The sequence below is a fragment of the Gossypium arboreum genome, chromosome 5 (assembly GCF_025698485.1).
Source record: "Gossypium arboreum isolate Shixiya-1 chromosome 5, ASM2569848v2, whole genome shotgun sequence".
In the NCBI taxonomy this organism is placed as follows: domain Eukaryota; kingdom Viridiplantae; phylum Streptophyta; class Magnoliopsida; order Malvales; family Malvaceae; genus Gossypium; species Gossypium arboreum.
The window spans coordinates 23,201,561-23,218,652 of NC_069074.1; the positions used below are offsets into that span (position 1 = coordinate 23,201,561).

Genomic DNA, 17,092 nt, shown 5'->3' on the forward strand with positions numbered 1-17,092 from the left:
ATATTGGAATTTGGTATAAATATGAGGATTAAACAAAGAATGTTGGAAGGAAACTTGCAATGAACACGTCCGTAATGAGGCTGATAAAAGATGTAAAGTTGTTATGAAGTTGCTTTGAGTTACTGTCAATTCATGTTATGGCATGCACCACAAGCATTTTTGAGTTGGGATTCTTTATTTTTACCTCGTAAATCAAACAATGCAATATACAAAATGGAATATTATGTGCAATACGATTAAAAATAGCTTACAATTGATAATTTTAATTTTTTTTAAGTAAAATATAAAATAATTACAAATACATATATAAAAAATAAAATAATAAAATAAATCAATACGAAAATTAACTCATCAAACTAGAACCCAAGTAGAGGTGATCATGGGCTAGGCCCGCCCGGGTTCGGGCCAAGTTTAGACCCAGCCCGACCTAAAATATGGGCTTAAAAATTTATCCAAGCCCGCCCTACCCATATTAAAAAAATTTTATTTCATTAAATAAAAATTTTAAAAATATAATAAATCAAATATATTTAAAAACATAAAACAAATATTAAAACAAATAAAAATGATACTAAAATAATTATTAAAACAATACACAAATTAACAATATAATAAAAATGGTTATATTAAAATTTTAAAATGATTAAAAATAAAATAAAATATATTAATATATAATTCGGGCCGTGCCGGGCTGGGCCTGGACCAAAAAACTCTTACTTGAGGCCCGGCCCGTTTTCTAAACGGGCCTCATTTTTTTACTCAAACCTATTTTTTGAGCCTATATTTTTACCCAAATTATCCTATTTTTCGGACAGGCCTTCTGGGCCGGCCCATGATCAGCTCTAAACCCAAGTATACAGCCTAAAATGAATTTTCTTTTTTGAACTTTTGACCCTTCATTAGAAACAATGACTAAAACGATAACGGAGTGTCGCGTTGCACCGCGTTTTTACAGTCGAAACGATGTGTTGAGGTCGGGACGGGCGGGCACTGGACGTACTCTGTTAAATTACCCTCCTTTTTTTTTTTTTTTTTTGGCTCTCCTTATTGGTTGATAAAGGTGAAGATTATAGAAGATTTGGAGGGAAAAGAGGAGAGCGAGCAATGCCAGTGGCAAAACCAGAATCGTCTGATTCCAGGGTGATTGCTCATGTTGACATGGATTGCTTCTATGTTCAAGGTTTTTTATGCGATTTAATTTTATTTATGTATATGTTACTTAGGTTTCCGACCAGTTCTTCATTTTCCATTTCGGTTTGTTCTGTTCCAATTTCTCAAACTTGTCTTTCTCTATGGAATCTCAATTTCTGGCGTAATTAATATCGTTAAACATTATACTCTATAGTGGAGCAAAGAAAGCAGCCGCAATTACGGGGTTTACCTACTGCTGTTGTACAGTACAATGAATGGAAAGGAGGGGCTTTGATTGCAGTCAGCTATGAGGCTCGTAAATTCGGGATTAAGCGGTAATTATAATTTTTAAAGTAATCATTTTCAGGATTCTCAATTGATAAGCTGTGTTTTCTTTTTTCTTCCCCCTTTTTTTTGTATCTTATGTGTGGTTTTCAGTTCAATGCGTGGCGAGGAAGCAAAGGAGGTTTGCCCACAAGTTCAGTTGGTCCAAGTGCCTGTGGCCCGTGGTAAAGCTGATTTGAGCGGGTACCGGAATGCAGGCTCTGAGGTGCCGGCGATTTGATGAACAATTGTACTCTTTCAAGTATATACTTTCAGTAGTTCATTAGAAACCCATCTTATTGCTGAATTTTTAACAAAATTCACAGGTGGTATCTATTCTTGCAAGGAGAGGTAGATGTGAAAGGGCTTCCATTGATGAAGTGTATCTTGATCTTACTGATGCAGCTGAAATGATGCTAGCCGACAATCCTCCGCAAGGCATGGAGACAATAGATGAGGAAGCTCTTAAATCACATATTCTAGGGCTAAATAATGAGGTTTACTGCCATGCTTTGGATCTTTTGTCATAACATTTAATAATGCTTGATGTTGGAGTTATTTACGAGTTAATGGCACCTCTGTTGATGGACAGATGCCAACATATGTGAGTTTAGCTTAAGTGCAATGTCCTTGGAACATAGATGCCTCTATCGCTACGAAATCTAACAAGTTTGTAGGCTTGTATATGTATCCTGTCTTAAATTTTGGTCTCTAGTTGGGATCATTGTGTACATATTTGGCATTTTTGCAGTGGTAGGATTTTGCACCACCTAAGATATTATACTGTATATGCAACTGTGCAGGACGGAAGTGACGTGAAAGAAAATGTTAGGAAGTGGATACATAGGCACAATGCTGATCACCGTGATAAATTACTAGCTTGCGGTATCCTCATTGTTGCAGAACTTAGGATGCAGGTTTTAAAAGAGACAGAATTCACTTGTTCTGCAGGCATTGCTCATAATAAGGTAGCTAAAAGTTTTTTCGCTCATCTGTAGTTTTTCTGCCAGTACCATAAGGTTCTGTATAAAGGTAACTTTTACTGACCTATGACATCGTCCTAATGCTGACTTTATCACCAGATGCTGGCGAAACTTGCTAGCGGCATGAATAAACCTGCACAACAAACTGTTGTACCTTTCTCATCTGTAAAGGGATTGCTCGATACCTTGCCTATAAGAAAAATGTAAGTTTCTAAAATTTCTGGATGTAACTGAAATGTTGAGTGAGAAATAGTTAATTTCCTTGAGGAATGATATATAAACATCCGCAGCAGAGTAGTTACTTCTCTCCTAATTCATGACACATTATTTTGACTAGAAACTTTCTTGCCAGGAAACAGCTTGGAGGCAAGCTGGGGATTTCCTTGCAAATGGACATTGGTGTGAACACTGTTGGAGATCTATTGCAGTTTCCAGAGGAGAAGCTTCAAGAACGTTATGGCATAAATACAGGGTCAATACCTAATATTAATGGGGCTTTTGCACATGTCTGATATATCTCAGATCATTACAGCTTCTCTTAAAATTTAAAAATTATGCTGCATCAAGAGCTGTTATCTAGCACTTTCCAAATTTACATTTAGATGTTGACTTCTTGTTTTAATCTTTATATGGTCAAGATCCACCAGAAGAAATTACCATTTTAAGATTTTCTTTAACATTTGCTGATTCATTTAACAACTATCTAAATCTGGTTCCTAAATACCTATGTTTTGCATGGGATGTAGAACTTGGCTGTGGAACATTGCAAGAGGAATCAGTGGAGAAGAAGTTGAGGGACGCCTTCTCCCTAAGAGCCATGGTTCTGGAAAGACATTTCCTGGCCCTCGGGCATTAAAGACGGTTCCTGCTGTAAGAGTTTTTCTTAATAAAAAGTGCTCTATGATTTTAGCATGTCATGAAGTCAATGTGTTAATCTCCTGTGCAATCATTTTACCGTGTAGAATTTTGTGCAAACTAAAGAGCATATTTTGTGAGCTTGATCCCTAAGTGTTGGAATTTATAAATAATCATGCAAATTGCAATGCAGTGCTGTCTAATTATGCAATGCCAGTAGTGCTTAAAGCCCCTACGGTTCCCTAGATTGTGGTCTATGATGGTGGTGTCTCTTCTTCATATTCAAGGAATGAAAGCATCAAACATTTTACAGTTGTTGAAAATATTCCAAGTGTCATAAAAATGATAGTCTTAGATCTATCATGCAATGACTATAGCTTTTCCAACACCGGTGCCCTGACTTGTGCTGAATTCGTTATTTATGTGAGTCACGATTGTTGTTAGAGGGATGCTTGACAGGGGTGGCTAACGGAAAGTTTTCTGCTGCAAAAACTGGTGCTGAAATTGGAGAAATGGTTTTCTCAACTATGAGTCTTGTGTACAAAGAAATGATCATAGTTGGTGGAAAAGGGAATTGCTCTGCAGCTTTTTGTTTCTAAATTTGCTTACTATCTGCATTTGTTATATAGCCTTATATCAAATAATTTACTAGCTTCCATCATTTAGTGATTCCTTCAAAGCATTTTGGGTCATTTAGCAATTCTCACTAAAGTTCATATTGTTGTAACTTGCCTCTTTATATGTTAACCAGGTGCAACACTGGCTTAATCAGCTTTGCGAAGAACTTAGTGAACGACTTTGCTCTGACCTGGACCAAAACAAAAGGATAGCACACACGTTAACTCTGCATGCTAGAGCATACAAGGTACCCATCTTTTATCCTTTAGTCTGCATCTCTATGTACCTTTGGCATCTTTCTATTAACCAACCCAGATTCTTTTATACGATGTGCTAACTCCAACATTCTATTTTGCTGATTATGAGTATTTCTACAGTCCAGTGACTCAGATTCTCAGAAAAAGTTCCCCTCAAAATCTTGTCCCCTAAGGTATGGGACTGCCAAGATCCAGGAAGATGCCTTCAACCTATTTCAAGCTGGATTACGCGAGTATATTGGATTTTATGGTGGTAAGACTCGAGGAAGCCATTGTAGAGGATGGGGAATAACATCTCTTTCTGTTTCAGCCAGTAAAATCGTTCCCATACCATCTGTAAGTTCCAATGTACATTGTTTGCAGTAAATGATGACCTTAACATGGTTTTTGAACGACTAAACACTTTGTATTATGTGTTATCTTTAATATTTTTGGCAGGGAACATGTTCAATTGCGAAGTATTTTCATGGTCAATCTACGTCCCACTTTTCTTCAATGCAATCGTCGGATAACCTTAACACTGAAGCAACACTTTCGTTACCCTCAGGTCTTCTTGCTTTTCTGATCATTTTCTGGCCTTGTTTATGATTGTAATGCATTTCTAAATGGGACTAGGTGTTCGTTCAGGTAGTGAATGCTACTCAGAGGTGAATTTATCTGAACCAAAAATTGATTTTCCTAAGGAAGAAAGCTGGATTAAGGATACTGTGCCTGATTTAGATCTGCAAGAACAAAAAGTAAATTTCTTGAAGACGAAGTTACTACTGTTTAGTTTTTTGCAGATTCTCTTCTAAATGGCAGTTTTAAGATGATTAAGCTCTCAAAAGAACAAAAATCAACAAAGTTTCTAGATGTAGAATATTTAGGAGTTTTTCATTTCCACTGCTAATTTTGAATTGTATATAAAAATTTGCAATTTGGCCAGTGATTCGTTTTTGCAATTCAGAATTTGATCATGCGATGCAAGCAACATAGATCTTTAACTGTTGTTGTTTTTCCTTCATTTTAGAAAGCAAGATATTAAAGTTTTCTTTGTCTATAATGTGTAAGCCTCTTGATACGTATATAATGTATGTTGTGTAAGAACTATTAACCTATTTTCTGATGTATTCTGTCTTATCTTCTTATCGTTAAATGCTTCTGGTAGTGAACAATCATATTACGAGTTTATTCTGTCTGCAGGATCTATCTAGTACTCTATCAGAGAAGACACAAGATGGGTTCATCCAGGAGGATATTTCACCATTATTACTCTCAGGTGATATCTTTTGGTACTTGCTATTTCCGTTGGCTCCCTAACTTCCCTTTCTAGTTCTGATTTTGTTGTGTTTATTGAGGAACTTAAGGTTGCTTGGAACAGAACCGGAGTAAACAACAATGGGATTTATCTAAGGATGAAAGTCAATTTAAGTCAGAATACAAGGAGCGAAAGGGAAAAAGATTGAAAGACAAGGTTCAATCATGAATTTTACTTATTTTATCTTCCTGTGTTACTGCTATTTTAGTGTTTTTTATACTGCTATCTAGAGAATACTTATCATGATCTGGTTTGCTTTGATGGAGAAAATGGTTTTAATATCTAGAAGTTGAACTTTCATGGCTTTTCGATTTCACATTAATCATTCAAGTATATTCAAGGCGGAAGCAAAGGGGAAAAAAGAGAAGAATTTTAATGTTTTCTGAAAAAAATCATGATGCAACTGATTATACATTAGGGCTGCTCATGTGGAACTGGTTTCAGTTTATGCACTTCATAGTTGGCTCTTGTTTCGATTTACGCCACCAACTTTTGCTTAGCTTCTTTTGACATTTTGACTCTTAACAGGGAACATATTCAATAATAGAACTTTTTAAGAGCTACAATCCCAATCCCTCTGGCTCTTTTTTGTCCCATGAGTACAACAGAACTGTTGGAGGCACTGATGTTAGTAGTAGCAGTTACAGTAGAGATGGGGAAGAAGGAAGAAGGGAAGCATGGGGTTACAACATTGATGAAATTGATCCATCTGTGATGGAGGAATTGCCGCCGGAGATCCAAGATGAGATTAAAGCATGGATGCAGCCTCATGAGCAGCGGCCTAATAATATGGTCAAGCGAAGTTGTACCATCTCTCATTATTTCTCACCCTCCAAAAAGTCATAATTATGGAAACAATGATTATATGCAGGATGGATGGCGTCAGTGTGTATAAAATCAAATGAGAAATGTATGAGTCAGATGACACCAAATTAAGAGGATATCAATATGAATCTTCTACTTCCATGTATAAAATTAACCATTTTCATAAGCCAATTTTGAATTTTATCTGACACCTAAAGCTAGCTGGTTGAAGGTGTGGATCTGCATGGTTGGTTGTGTTTATATTTTTTCACATCAGTCGACTGTATTCATTTTCTTAATCTTTTGTGGTCATACCTTGATATAAATGTGAAAAACTAGTATTAATTAAAAATAATTGATAGCACTACATGTATTTGGAACTATGGTATAGATTCTAAAAATGTTTTAAATTACTCATCAAAGTATCAGTATTAATCAATTACATCTGTCTATCAATCTAGTTAACATGTGGATCAATTTTAAACATGCATGTACATATTATATGAACTGCTTGAATTTGAAATGTTAAAAAGAAAATTTTAAATTCAAGCTATGCATAAGGTAGGTACACATATATTTATAATTTGATCAATATGTTATGTCATATTCAATTAGCATTTAACGTCAAAATTGACGAATAAATTGATGAAATGACTTGATTAATACAATACTAAAATTTTTATAATTCAATTAAAACATTACAAAATTAATATTTTAAAAATTCAATTAGATGTTTAAAAATAAATTAAAATCGAAATGCTAGTTTTGAAAACCTTTGATGCCATCTACTATTAAAAATGAAAAACCTGAAATCTTATTCTAAAGTACAAGCAAATCAAATCCAAGTTACAAGGTAGGCTTGCTTTGCAATGGTAAGCCATATCACGTTTATTCTATATTAACTCTGCACATACTTGCACTCTTCTTAACCTGTTTGTGTTTGGTTCACGGGTTGCGACATTTTTCAGTATTAAATCGATTATCGTTCAACCAGCCTAATAGTAGCGGTGACAAGAAACAAGTAACAAAACAAAAATATTTTTTCCCAACAACTAGGTAGGAAATATCAAGAGCAATAAATGTTATCATATTGAGTATTCTCTTTCTACCAATCATGACAAGCTTCCTCTATTCTCGTTTGTATTCCCTTATATTATATGGGTTTAAATAGGGAGCTGTTTCAATGAATGACTTGATTCACCGCATTTTGAACATTACTCTTTTTCTTTGGTACATATCAAATTGAAGTAAAAAAAAAATGTCAGGACCAGCTGAAGAGATGTCAACATCTCTTGTTTTTTATGCCTAAAAAAAAATGTCAGGACCAGCTGAAGAGATGTCAACATCTCTCGTTTTTTATGCCTAGCCATTCACTTCTTTCACATCATGAGGATCTGCAAATTAACTATAACGACTTTCTAAGTAGGAAAAAATCCTACCTGCGAAAGAGGGAGAGCCACAGGTCTCGTTATGAAGGGAGACCGAAAGGACTGCCAGAGATGTACAAAAAACAAAGACCGCTGTTGAAAGCCGAGGAAAACTGAGAAAAAGACTGAGGAAGCAAAACAAAAATCGAAGAAAAGGAAAAGATATACGAAACAAGGGAAGAACCGAAGAAGGGTGAAAAGGATGAAAGAAAGAAGATGGTGGGAGAGGGAGGTGACCAAGGAATGGTGAGCCACAGCCGGTGTAATGGTTGGCTGCACTAAAATCGAAAACCTAAGGTTAGAAACGAAGAGATGAGGATAAGCACGGATAGAGAGATATTTGTTACGCTTGATTTATTTTCTTAACATCAATGAATATACTTCTTTTTTTATACAATGTTTACTTCTATCCATAATCAATATACGATTCTTCTATTGTTTCTATTGTTTTGTATAAATGTCTCATACTTTCATTTTTAAAACAAGAACTATAGAAAACGGATACCTTTTCGTAACTTATTATCAATTGTGTGGTAAAGCTCGTCTGCTTTTACATTGAATACGCCCTTATCAAAATAAACCCTTCTTTCAGAGGCCAAAAGAGCTTAGGCTAAGTCGAGGCTAATAGGAATGCAGAAGTTAAAAATTACTTCAAAATAAATCCAAGCTGCTACAATGACTAGGTATGAGCCTATATAGTGTATATATAACATTAACATTAACATGCAAAAAGTTCTTATACGTTGAAAATTATAATGCCAAGCCAAGAACACGAATTTGGTTTTGAATTTGAGAATTGAGTCTTTAACATTCTTATTTTCCATCTGAAACAAACAAATAGAAACCAAATGACGAGGTACATATACAACTTTTGTTGGTAGTTAGACCAACCAAAACCATTGGATAAAGTCTGTAAAAAAAAAAAAAAAAGAAAAGCATTGTCTCAATGACATGTTAGAACCAAGACTAAGCTAAGGCACAGTACATGATATTAATTATTTAGACTTATGTTACCCGTTTTTACTTTTACCTGTCTAAAATATTCTGCATGTCGGACTCTTGACTCTAATGCTGCATGGCAAAGGACGAAATGGGAGCCTCACAATATGCGACAGTTCAACACTAGTAACTAACTAATCAGGCAAGTTGTGATGATACGGCAAGAGTGTAGTGGCAGTAACATTGTCTTAATATTCAACGGCATTTGAACCACTGTGCCAAGGATCCCACACATTGCTGCATCATATTATCATCAGCAGCTACACCAAGAATTGAAAAGCTATGAGAATCTAGAAAACAAAGCAACAGTATTTACATATGAGAACATGGGGTCAAGGTCCCACAAAGAACTCACTGAAGATGGAGCAAAGATGATTTCTTACCACAACAATCATTCCAGAGTGGGCACCTATTAATCAGAACTATCGCAAATATGTTTCTGATTCAAGGCCCATCTTATAAGCCGCTCTGATGATGCCAATGAGATATCTTTAACTTCAAAAACAACGTGAGGATGACATGAATTGTTAGTCTCCCCTTTCAGGGATCTTACCTGATTTGGATTTGGCTCCATTATTGGATAAGGCATCTTTGTGCTCACTTGTCAAGAAACTCATAATCACTCTGCAGTAACCATTGTCATGTTATATGCTGACTCAGGTATATCAGCAATGCTTTTCTTCTGCATTTGCTATACATAGTTTGTAGCAGACATACTAGAGGCAGATCAATTGTTAAGTTATCTAAGAAATGAATTAGGAGGTTATTTGACATTCATCACAGCTGGAAGGAAACATTCTTCTGAAAGCATTGCTGGAAGTGCAGCAGACAGCAGTGGTCAGACATGGACTTCTTCACCACTCTCCTACACTATCAACCTAAGTCACTAGGTATCCATAAAAACATCAACAAGCAAAATAACCTTTTGGAAACCATTGCAGTTGCAGTTTTGGCAATTGCTACAACCACTGCAGTAAACAGCATGAAGAAAACTTCACAATCCAAACAGATAGCAACTTCAGGGAATACACTAGTAATATTGTTAGTGATAATTCCAGGGTTCGCTCATGCCAACACATCAAATTTCAACACCCTTTTTTTCTGGCCAAAAGAATAAAAATACATCACTGTTATATATTGCTTGCTAATACTTTTCCTATGTATGACACAGATAGATCTAGGTGCTTCCTCTTCTGTTGCTGCTGGAATGAAATGGACTAAGTAGTACCTAGTAGCTCTTGGAGCCCCTAAGGGGTAACCACTGTCCTTCTGGTAGGGGCACTAGCGCAGGCAAGATACACGAATCATATTGCATGAGCACAAGTGATCAGACCATGGTCTTTTGTCCATCCAGACTGGAACACCAAAAACTGCCGTCTCAAGTGGTCTGATTGCTTTCTTTTCAAGCTTGGATGTCTTAACAAGCTAGCCATCTGTGAGCATTCTAGTCATATTCATGTTGATGGCTGTTGCACTTCTTGTGAGGAGATACTATATAACTGCTTCCTCGATAGGAACTTCATCTGACTGGAGATTAAGGCCTCATTATTGGACAGGTTACATAGTAACAATTCCACTTTGGTTCCTGGGGACGTTGGGAATATCAATTTTCTGCCCAGCTGAAGACACCAATAGTTCAGGGGGGTCCCAAGGGTTCCATGTTCTCCATTCGTGATGGGGTATTTGAACCTTAAGCTTTAATAAGATTTGGAATCTCGTCAGGGGTAATGCTGGTTTACTACATTTTCTTAGCCTCCATATAACTTATGATGTGGAGTATCAACAAAAGATGTTAAGCCCTGACGGCTAAGAAGGAATGCATAGCTTAGCCTATCATGTTCCACTATCTACTCGTCTTTTTGGCGAGTTGTCCACCATCTATCTCCAGTCCATAAACAAGATTGCCAATAATGTTCAGTGCAGCATTCTTCAGCTATAAGCCCTGTGTTTTACAGTTAAAATCAGATCATTACTCTTGTCATCCCCAAAAAGAATCTACTTGTACGATGCAGTGAAAAGACGAATGATATATTAAGGTATATCATACATCTAGACAGCAAAAGATTCCCAGCAAGACACTGTAATCGTATTCTGCATTTTTAGGCACTGAAATAAGCATTTCATAAAGCCTTTTATTTAGTCAATTGGGCCTCTGTTAATGCACCCGTTGGGGTTGGAGGGGATGGGGGGATGTGGGACATCAATCCTAAGACCTACACAATTGCCTACATAATGATATAATTCAGAGCTAGAGAGGCAGGTTTCATTTCATTGATATAAAGCCCAATGTGTGTTTGATGCATTTTCCAATTCCTAGAAAAGACATAATTTCATGTTATTCAATATCTACCTAAACTACTTTTATTTGGCTAGGTCTGAGTACCTTGGGCATAGCTCAGCTGGAGCAACAGAGAAAGAAAACTTATGCAGACATATGTTAATGCACATGTTCAAGTTATGTCAAAATGACAACAAGTGAACACTCGTATATTAAGGGACCATAACTTGTTTACCTTGCATTGTCAGTCTCCTTCAACCTTTGCCAATGTCTCAAGCATTCTGATTGTGAACCACATTTCAGCAATTTGAAGAATAGTCACAGAAATAAAAGGGAATGAGACCATCCCCTATCCAAGATACAAGAGAACATGAAATGAAGTTTAAAAGAGAGTTGTAAAACCATGTCAAGAAGAAACATTTTGCAGTTAACAGATTGACTTGTATCTCCATTAAAATCCTGCAGATCCATCCTTGAGGATATTATTTCTCAATGTAACTATGATGAGAAAAGAAATTATTCTGCTCAGGGATGAAGAATATTTCAGAATTAACCACTTAAGGATTTACAAAATCACAAACAAAAGAATTAAGAGTCTAGGTTTCTCCAACACTTGTCAACGGCAGCTTGAACTTTTTGAGGTTTACAGAGCTCTTGGACAACTCTTTCCCAAGTAGATGCTTTTGGTGGCAAAAAATTCTGTAGCATCACTTGCACAATTCTGGAAGCACCAAAAACTCTTTGCCTGTTTAATAACCGGATGACAAGCTCATCTAAAAACTCCCTTCCATCTTGAGGAGGGTCTAGCTTCTCTCTCAGTGTTCTCAAAAATATATTGCATGTGGCTATGTCAGGATCACAGGCCCTATCCAGCATGCCGTTTAAGAGATCAATGGCATGGGAAATGCTATTTTGGTTGCATAAAGCATTAAAAAGTATATTATAGGTGACCACATCTGGTTGAGATTCAGTCTCTTGACAAAGCATCTCATGAAAAAGTTTCAAAGCTTCTTCTATTGAGCCAGCATTGCAGAGGCCCTGAATCACTGAACTGTAAGCCACTGCATCACGTTTACAACCTTTTTCTAACATCTCTCTCCACACCATCATAGCTTTGCTGAGATTACCAACCTCACAAAGGCCATGGATCAGTATGCTGTAATAAACCTTGTTGTGAATACATTCATGTTCTGCCATGTCTTTCCATAGCTGGACTGCCTTATGGCTATTGCCCGCCTTGAAGAAACCCTTCATCAGGGAGCTATATGTATAAGCATTAGGGGTGCAACCCTTGTCTATCATTTCAGATAGAACTTCCTCGGCTTCATTTGGCTTTCCTTCACGACACAAACCATCTATAAGAGCACTATAAACAACAATGTTTGGTTTACATCCTTTTTCCATCATTTGAGTCCATAGTTTCCTTGCATCCTCGGACTTACCACCCTTGAACAACCCACTAATAAGGGCTGAGTAAACATATTCATTCACTCCATACCCTCTTTCCTGCACAGCAGTCATTAGCTTAACTGCATCCTCCGCTCTCCCTAGCTTAACAAGCCCATTAATGATGGTTCCATATGTGACGTCATTAGGAATACAATTACTGGACACCATGCGATCCAAAAGACTAACTGCCTTATCCAACTTCCCCTTCATACACAAACCATGAATGAGTGTGTTATAAGTGACCTGGTTAGGACAACAACCTTTGAGAAACATATTGTCCACTAGCTTGGCAGCGCGAACCAAGTCACCCTTTTTGCATAACCCATTAATCAATACATTAAAGATAACAGGAGAAGGGAAACAACCCTCGGTTTGCATCTCGTCCAACAAGGAAACAGCCTCATCAATCCTATCCTCCTTGCATAATCCATCCATCAATGTACAGTAAGTATAGACATCGGGCGGACATTTCCTCAGAGGCATTTCTCTGAACACCTCGACTGCACGATCGACCCATCCCAACTTACACAAGGCTTTAAGAAGCAGATTAAAAGTGAGCACATTTGGAGAAATGTTGGTGTTCTTGGCATTAACGGAACGATTATAAAAGTCCAAGGCTCGATGATAAAAGCCCTCTCGTATAATGACGTTGAGAACAGAATTAAAGGACTTTACAGTGGGTATGCAATGAAAATCATGGGACATCCTATGGAACAAATCCACAGCTTTATCGGGTAAATGGGCTCTCCCATAAGCCTTGAAGATGACTAGAAAACACTTCTCAATAAAAACTCGGTTTTGGAGCTTCATCCGACATAAAACATTGTCTAAAGAAGCAAAATCAGCAGTATGGGCATAGTGGCGAATGAGGGAATAGAAAGTGGAATCGCCTAATCTAAAAGAACCAGATTGGGGAGTGGAGTTGAAAAGCTGATCGGAGAGAGGCGGGCACTGGGAGGATCCTTGCCCTCGGGACACTTTACCCGGGAATGAAGAGAGGCCCCTGCAGATTGTGTTGATAACACTAAGCCTTGCCATAGTGGACTGAAGCGCAGACAGCAATCGAATGAACTAATGTTGGCAACGCATTCAAAATTCAACAATCCACCATTTTTTTGAGTTTGAGAAGCATACAGTGAAGTACAAGCAAACACACCGGTCACCGTTGCCCTACCTTGCTTGCTTGTGCTCGGTTTTTTCCCCCTAAAATGTAGAATATAATTTATTTTCTTGCTTTTAATTTATTACAGATTATAAAGGCTTTATTATGTTATTTTGCCTACCAAATCAGGTGCGTGGAATATTGGCTTTGGATCCACGGTGATTGTACTACGGTGAAATCTTTTACCTCATATCGAAGTACCATTCATCTAAAATCACACTAATTTCTATTTTTAATCGGCGGTCCGTAAACCGTAATAGTAACAGGAAATGCTTTGTTACCTAAAACTCCCAGAAGACACCTAATTCACGGCCAAAGCGGGACCCAAAAGTAAAGAAAAGGCAAAAAGAAGTCAGAGTGAGATGAGGTAGAATTTTGAAAATTAAAAAAAAAAAAAACTTACCATTAAATACCATTTTTTCTTTCTCTCTCTTCCGTTGACTCGCCCTTTCCACGATGCTGCCACCATTGACCTTCCCCCTTCTCCCCGTTCCTATTCTATTTGCTGCCTTATTATTCACTCTCTCGTTCACATGACTGAGCTTCCTCCTCCTCTTCTAATCTAACTTTTTTCTTAAAAGAAAAAAAAATTGGGCTTTTTTTCCTCAAATGGATCTAGCTCCTGCTTTAATTGTTGCAGCAATTTCCAGCTTCTTTTCAGTATCTTTAATCTTAGCTTGCATCTTCCTAATCTGCAGATCCACCAAAAAACCCGCTCCCCCTAATCCTCCTCAAACCCGTTCCTTAAACCGAACCCGACCGACCCCTAACCCTGCCGCTCTCACCGCATGCGACAGCGCCGCTTTCGATCCATCTCTCACCCGCATCGACATGGCGGAACTCTCTGCCGCCACCAAGAACTTCTCCTCTGATCTCATCATCGGCGACGGCAGCTTTGGCTACGTTTACAAAGCTACTCTGTCCAACGGAGTCACCGTGGCTATTAAGAAGCTCGACCCCAATGCTTTTCAAGGCCTCCGAGAGTTCCGAGCTGAGATGGAAACGCTAGGTAAGCTTCGCCACCCAAACATCGTTAAGATCCTAGGGTTTTGCTCTTCGGGTCTCGATCGGATTTTGATTTATGAGTTCATTGAGAGAGGGAGTCTCGACCAATTGATTTACGGTGAAGATCAAGAAAACCCGGACGGCAGGTTTCTATGTTGGTATACGAGGAAGAAGATAGTTCTTGGGATAGCTAATGGTCTAGCTTATTTGCATGGACTGGATACACCCATCATCCATAGAGATATTAAGGCCAGCAATGTGTTGTTAGATCGGGATTTCGAAGCCCATATTTCTGATTTTGGTCTGGCTCGGCAAATCGAGGAGTCCCAAACACACGTATCCACACAGGTGGCCGGGACAATGGGCTACATGCCGCCGGAGTACCGTGAAGGGAACACAGCGGCGACGGTTGTGGCAGATGTTTATAGCTTCGGAGTATTGATGATCGAGATAGCCACCCAAAACCGCCCCAATTGGCCGGTGAGGTTTGAGGGGAAAGTTATAGGACTAGTAGAGTGGGCTCGACGAATGGTAGCTCAAAATCGAGAAATAGAAATGGTATATCAAAAGATTCCGAGGGATGCGTTAATTCAAGAAGAGGTTAAGGAGTATTTTCGAATTGCGTGTATGTGTAGCAGTGAAGGATCGAAAGAAAGGCCCGCAATGATACAAGCTGTAGAGCTTTTGAATCAAATTTCGACTTGAATTTTGCGTTAGGAAATTTTCTTCTTCCCTTTTATAAGAATGTTGTATTATTTGGTTCATGATTCTATCTCTAATTGGGGATAGGATCATGTGAATTATGTAAATAGCTTATCATCATTTTGGCTAATAATCAAATTTCCATTAATAATGTTGATGAGAATACATTTTCTCCAACTTGATGTTCGTTTCAGCATCTTTAAAGAGTGGAATTCTTAAAAAAAAAAATTAAATCACTCTTTTTATTTGAATGCATAAAGAGGTTTAAATATAGGTTTAAGTAAAACATGAAGTCAAAAACGAATTTTGAGTTAATTGAATTATATTATTTGATTTATTGAGTAATTCAAATAAATAATTTAATTTTTCGAGTCTAAATAATTTAAATTTTGTAATTCAAATAACAAAGCCATATGTAAATATTTTGTGGTCCCTATCAATTTCAAAATGAGTAAATTAAACATTCTCAACAACAAAATTACAGATAATTTTCAAATATTCAAAATATTTATAAAATTATAATTTTTATCTTTTTAAATTATAAAAATTCAAAAAATTTAAAGAACACATAAAAAATGTTTAAATTTTAAATTTTCTAAGATAACAATTTTGAGGACCTAAACGGGTAAATTATCAATTCGGGTTTATCATACTAAACTATTTCTCTTATTTTGCTTTGAAAAAGTTTTCAAATATATAGTTTCAAATTTATGTGCTCTAATAGTTTTATTGTAATAAGATTTTATTTTGATGTGTTTAATTTTTTCAATTTAACTTGAACAAATTTTCTCGGTTTGACTTTACTACAATTTTATTTCACTTGACTTGATTTGGAAAATTTTCAAACTAAGCTATAATGATAAAATAGGACTCCCCAACTTTTCATTCAATTCAGTCGAATGCTCATCTCTAAATGACATAAAAAGCCAAATGATTGGATTCTCGATTTTTGAATTAACTATTTTAAAACAAATGATGTTAATCATTAAAAAATATAAAAATATATTTTAAAAGATTAATATTTAAAAATAAATATATTTGCAAAAATCAAAGATCAAAAATAATCAAAACATAATAAAAATCTAAACTTTTTGTTAAAAATAAAAAATAATAATACCCTATTTTTCAATTGCTCGATTTGAAAGAGTTCAAGCTATTTCTAGTTATATGTCACTAGTTGAATCGGTTGGACTCTCGATTCTCAATCATTTAATTCATTCATCCAATTAAATCAAATTAATCTTAGATCATATCTTACCTTCTTGAGAAAATGCATTTACCGCATTTAGTAATTCATGTAATTTAAATCTCCTTCATCATTTTGTCCATTCATTCAAAGTCTTATTACGCAATTAGTTTAGAGTTATAGTGAGCTAGTGAATGGGTCAATTGAACATATATAATCATGGATGAAATAGTTTATAACAGAATCGGGCTGTTCCGACTCGATTGGCATAGACATTGTTGCCAATGTAACAGCCCGATTTTGGGCCTAGCCGGAACAGTGGTTTCGGAACCACTAACCCGAGGTCGGAGAAATTATTTTCAATATTATTTTATGTGTGATGGCATGTTTATAAAGATGCATGAAAATTTTGGTGAATTAATTTTAGCGTTTATGAGCTTAATCGCGAAAAAGGACTAAATCACAAAAAGTTCAAAAGTTTTAATTTGATAGCTAAGGGAGTTAAATTTCCATGTATCATAAATTGAGGGTCTTTAAAGGGCAAATAGACCCTTAAAATAGAGGTGGTCAGCCATAGAGGGGCAAAATAAGGCATGTTGACTAGGTTAGGTGGGT

At 36.6% G+C, this 17,092-nt stretch overlaps 3 protein-coding genes across 4 annotated transcripts; 2 read left to right on the plus strand and 1 right to left on the minus strand.

The window, feature by feature from the left end:
- Positions 1-888: 888 nt before the first annotated feature.
- LOC108450200 (DNA polymerase eta) lies at positions 889-6,486 on the plus strand. 2 transcript variants are annotated; one of them, XM_017747716.2, is made up of 15 exons: positions 889-1,180; positions 1,346-1,466; positions 1,570-1,681; positions 1,782-1,952; positions 2,259-2,423; positions 2,538-2,641; positions 2,791-2,910; positions 3,185-3,308; positions 4,045-4,158; positions 4,289-4,504; positions 4,607-4,715; positions 4,796-4,905; positions 5,351-5,426; positions 5,515-5,621; positions 5,994-6,486. In XM_017747716.2, the coding sequence occupies exons 1-15, from the start codon at positions 1,105-1,107 to the stop codon at positions 6,309-6,311; spliced, it is 2,043 nt and encodes a 680-aa protein (XP_017603205.1). In that variant the 5' UTR covers positions 889-1,104; the 3' UTR covers positions 6,312-6,486. The 2 variants fall into 2 exon arrangements, with proteins under 2 accessions (XP_017603205.1, XP_017603206.1); XM_017747717.2 differs by lacking the exons at positions 889-1,180; positions 1,346-1,466 and having other exon boundaries at positions 1,580-1,705.
- A 3,127-nt stretch (positions 6,487-9,613) lies between these two features.
- Positions 9,614-14,118, minus strand: LOC108453552 (pentatricopeptide repeat-containing protein At4g20090). Its single transcript, XM_017751710.2, has 3 exons — positions 13,988-14,118; positions 11,209-13,885; positions 9,614-10,637 (listed from the first exon to the last, which is right to left on the minus strand). Exon 2 carries the CDS (start codon positions 13,458-13,460, stop codon positions 11,562-11,564), a length of 1,899 nt encoding a protein of 632 aa, XP_017607199.1. The 5' UTR covers positions 13,461-13,885; positions 13,988-14,118; the 3' UTR covers positions 9,614-10,637; positions 11,209-11,561.
- LOC108453553 (putative serine/threonine-protein kinase) lies at positions 14,024-15,454 on the plus strand. The gene has a single exon (XM_017751711.2). It carries the CDS (start codon positions 14,194-14,196, stop codon positions 15,292-15,294), a length of 1,101 nt encoding a protein of 366 aa, XP_017607200.1. The 5' UTR covers positions 14,024-14,193; the 3' UTR covers positions 15,295-15,454.
- The last annotated feature ends 1,638 nt before the right edge of the window (positions 15,455-17,092 follow it).

Bases quoted from the DNA above. Each gene is read 5' to 3' on its own strand.
- LOC108450200 (XM_017747716.2), top strand. From the start codon at position 1,105: ATGCCAGTGGCAAAACCAGAATCGTCTGATTCCAGGGTGATTGCTCAT. The intron at 1,682-1,781 runs GTGCCGGCGATT...CAAAATTCACAG, and splicing joins ACCGGAATGCAGGCTCTGAG to GTGGTATCTATTCTTGCAAG. The intron at 3,309-4,044 runs GTAAGAGTTTTT...TATGTTAACCAG, and splicing joins CATTAAAGACGGTTCCTGCT to GTGCAACACTGGCTTAATCA.
- LOC108453553 (XM_017751711.2), top strand. From the start codon at position 14,194: ATGGATCTAGCTCCTGCTTTAATTGTTGCAGCAATTTCCAGCTTCTTT.
- LOC108453552 (XM_017751710.2), bottom strand. From the start codon at position 13,460: ATGGCAAGGCTTAGTGTTATCAACACAATCTGCAGGGGCCTCTCTTCA.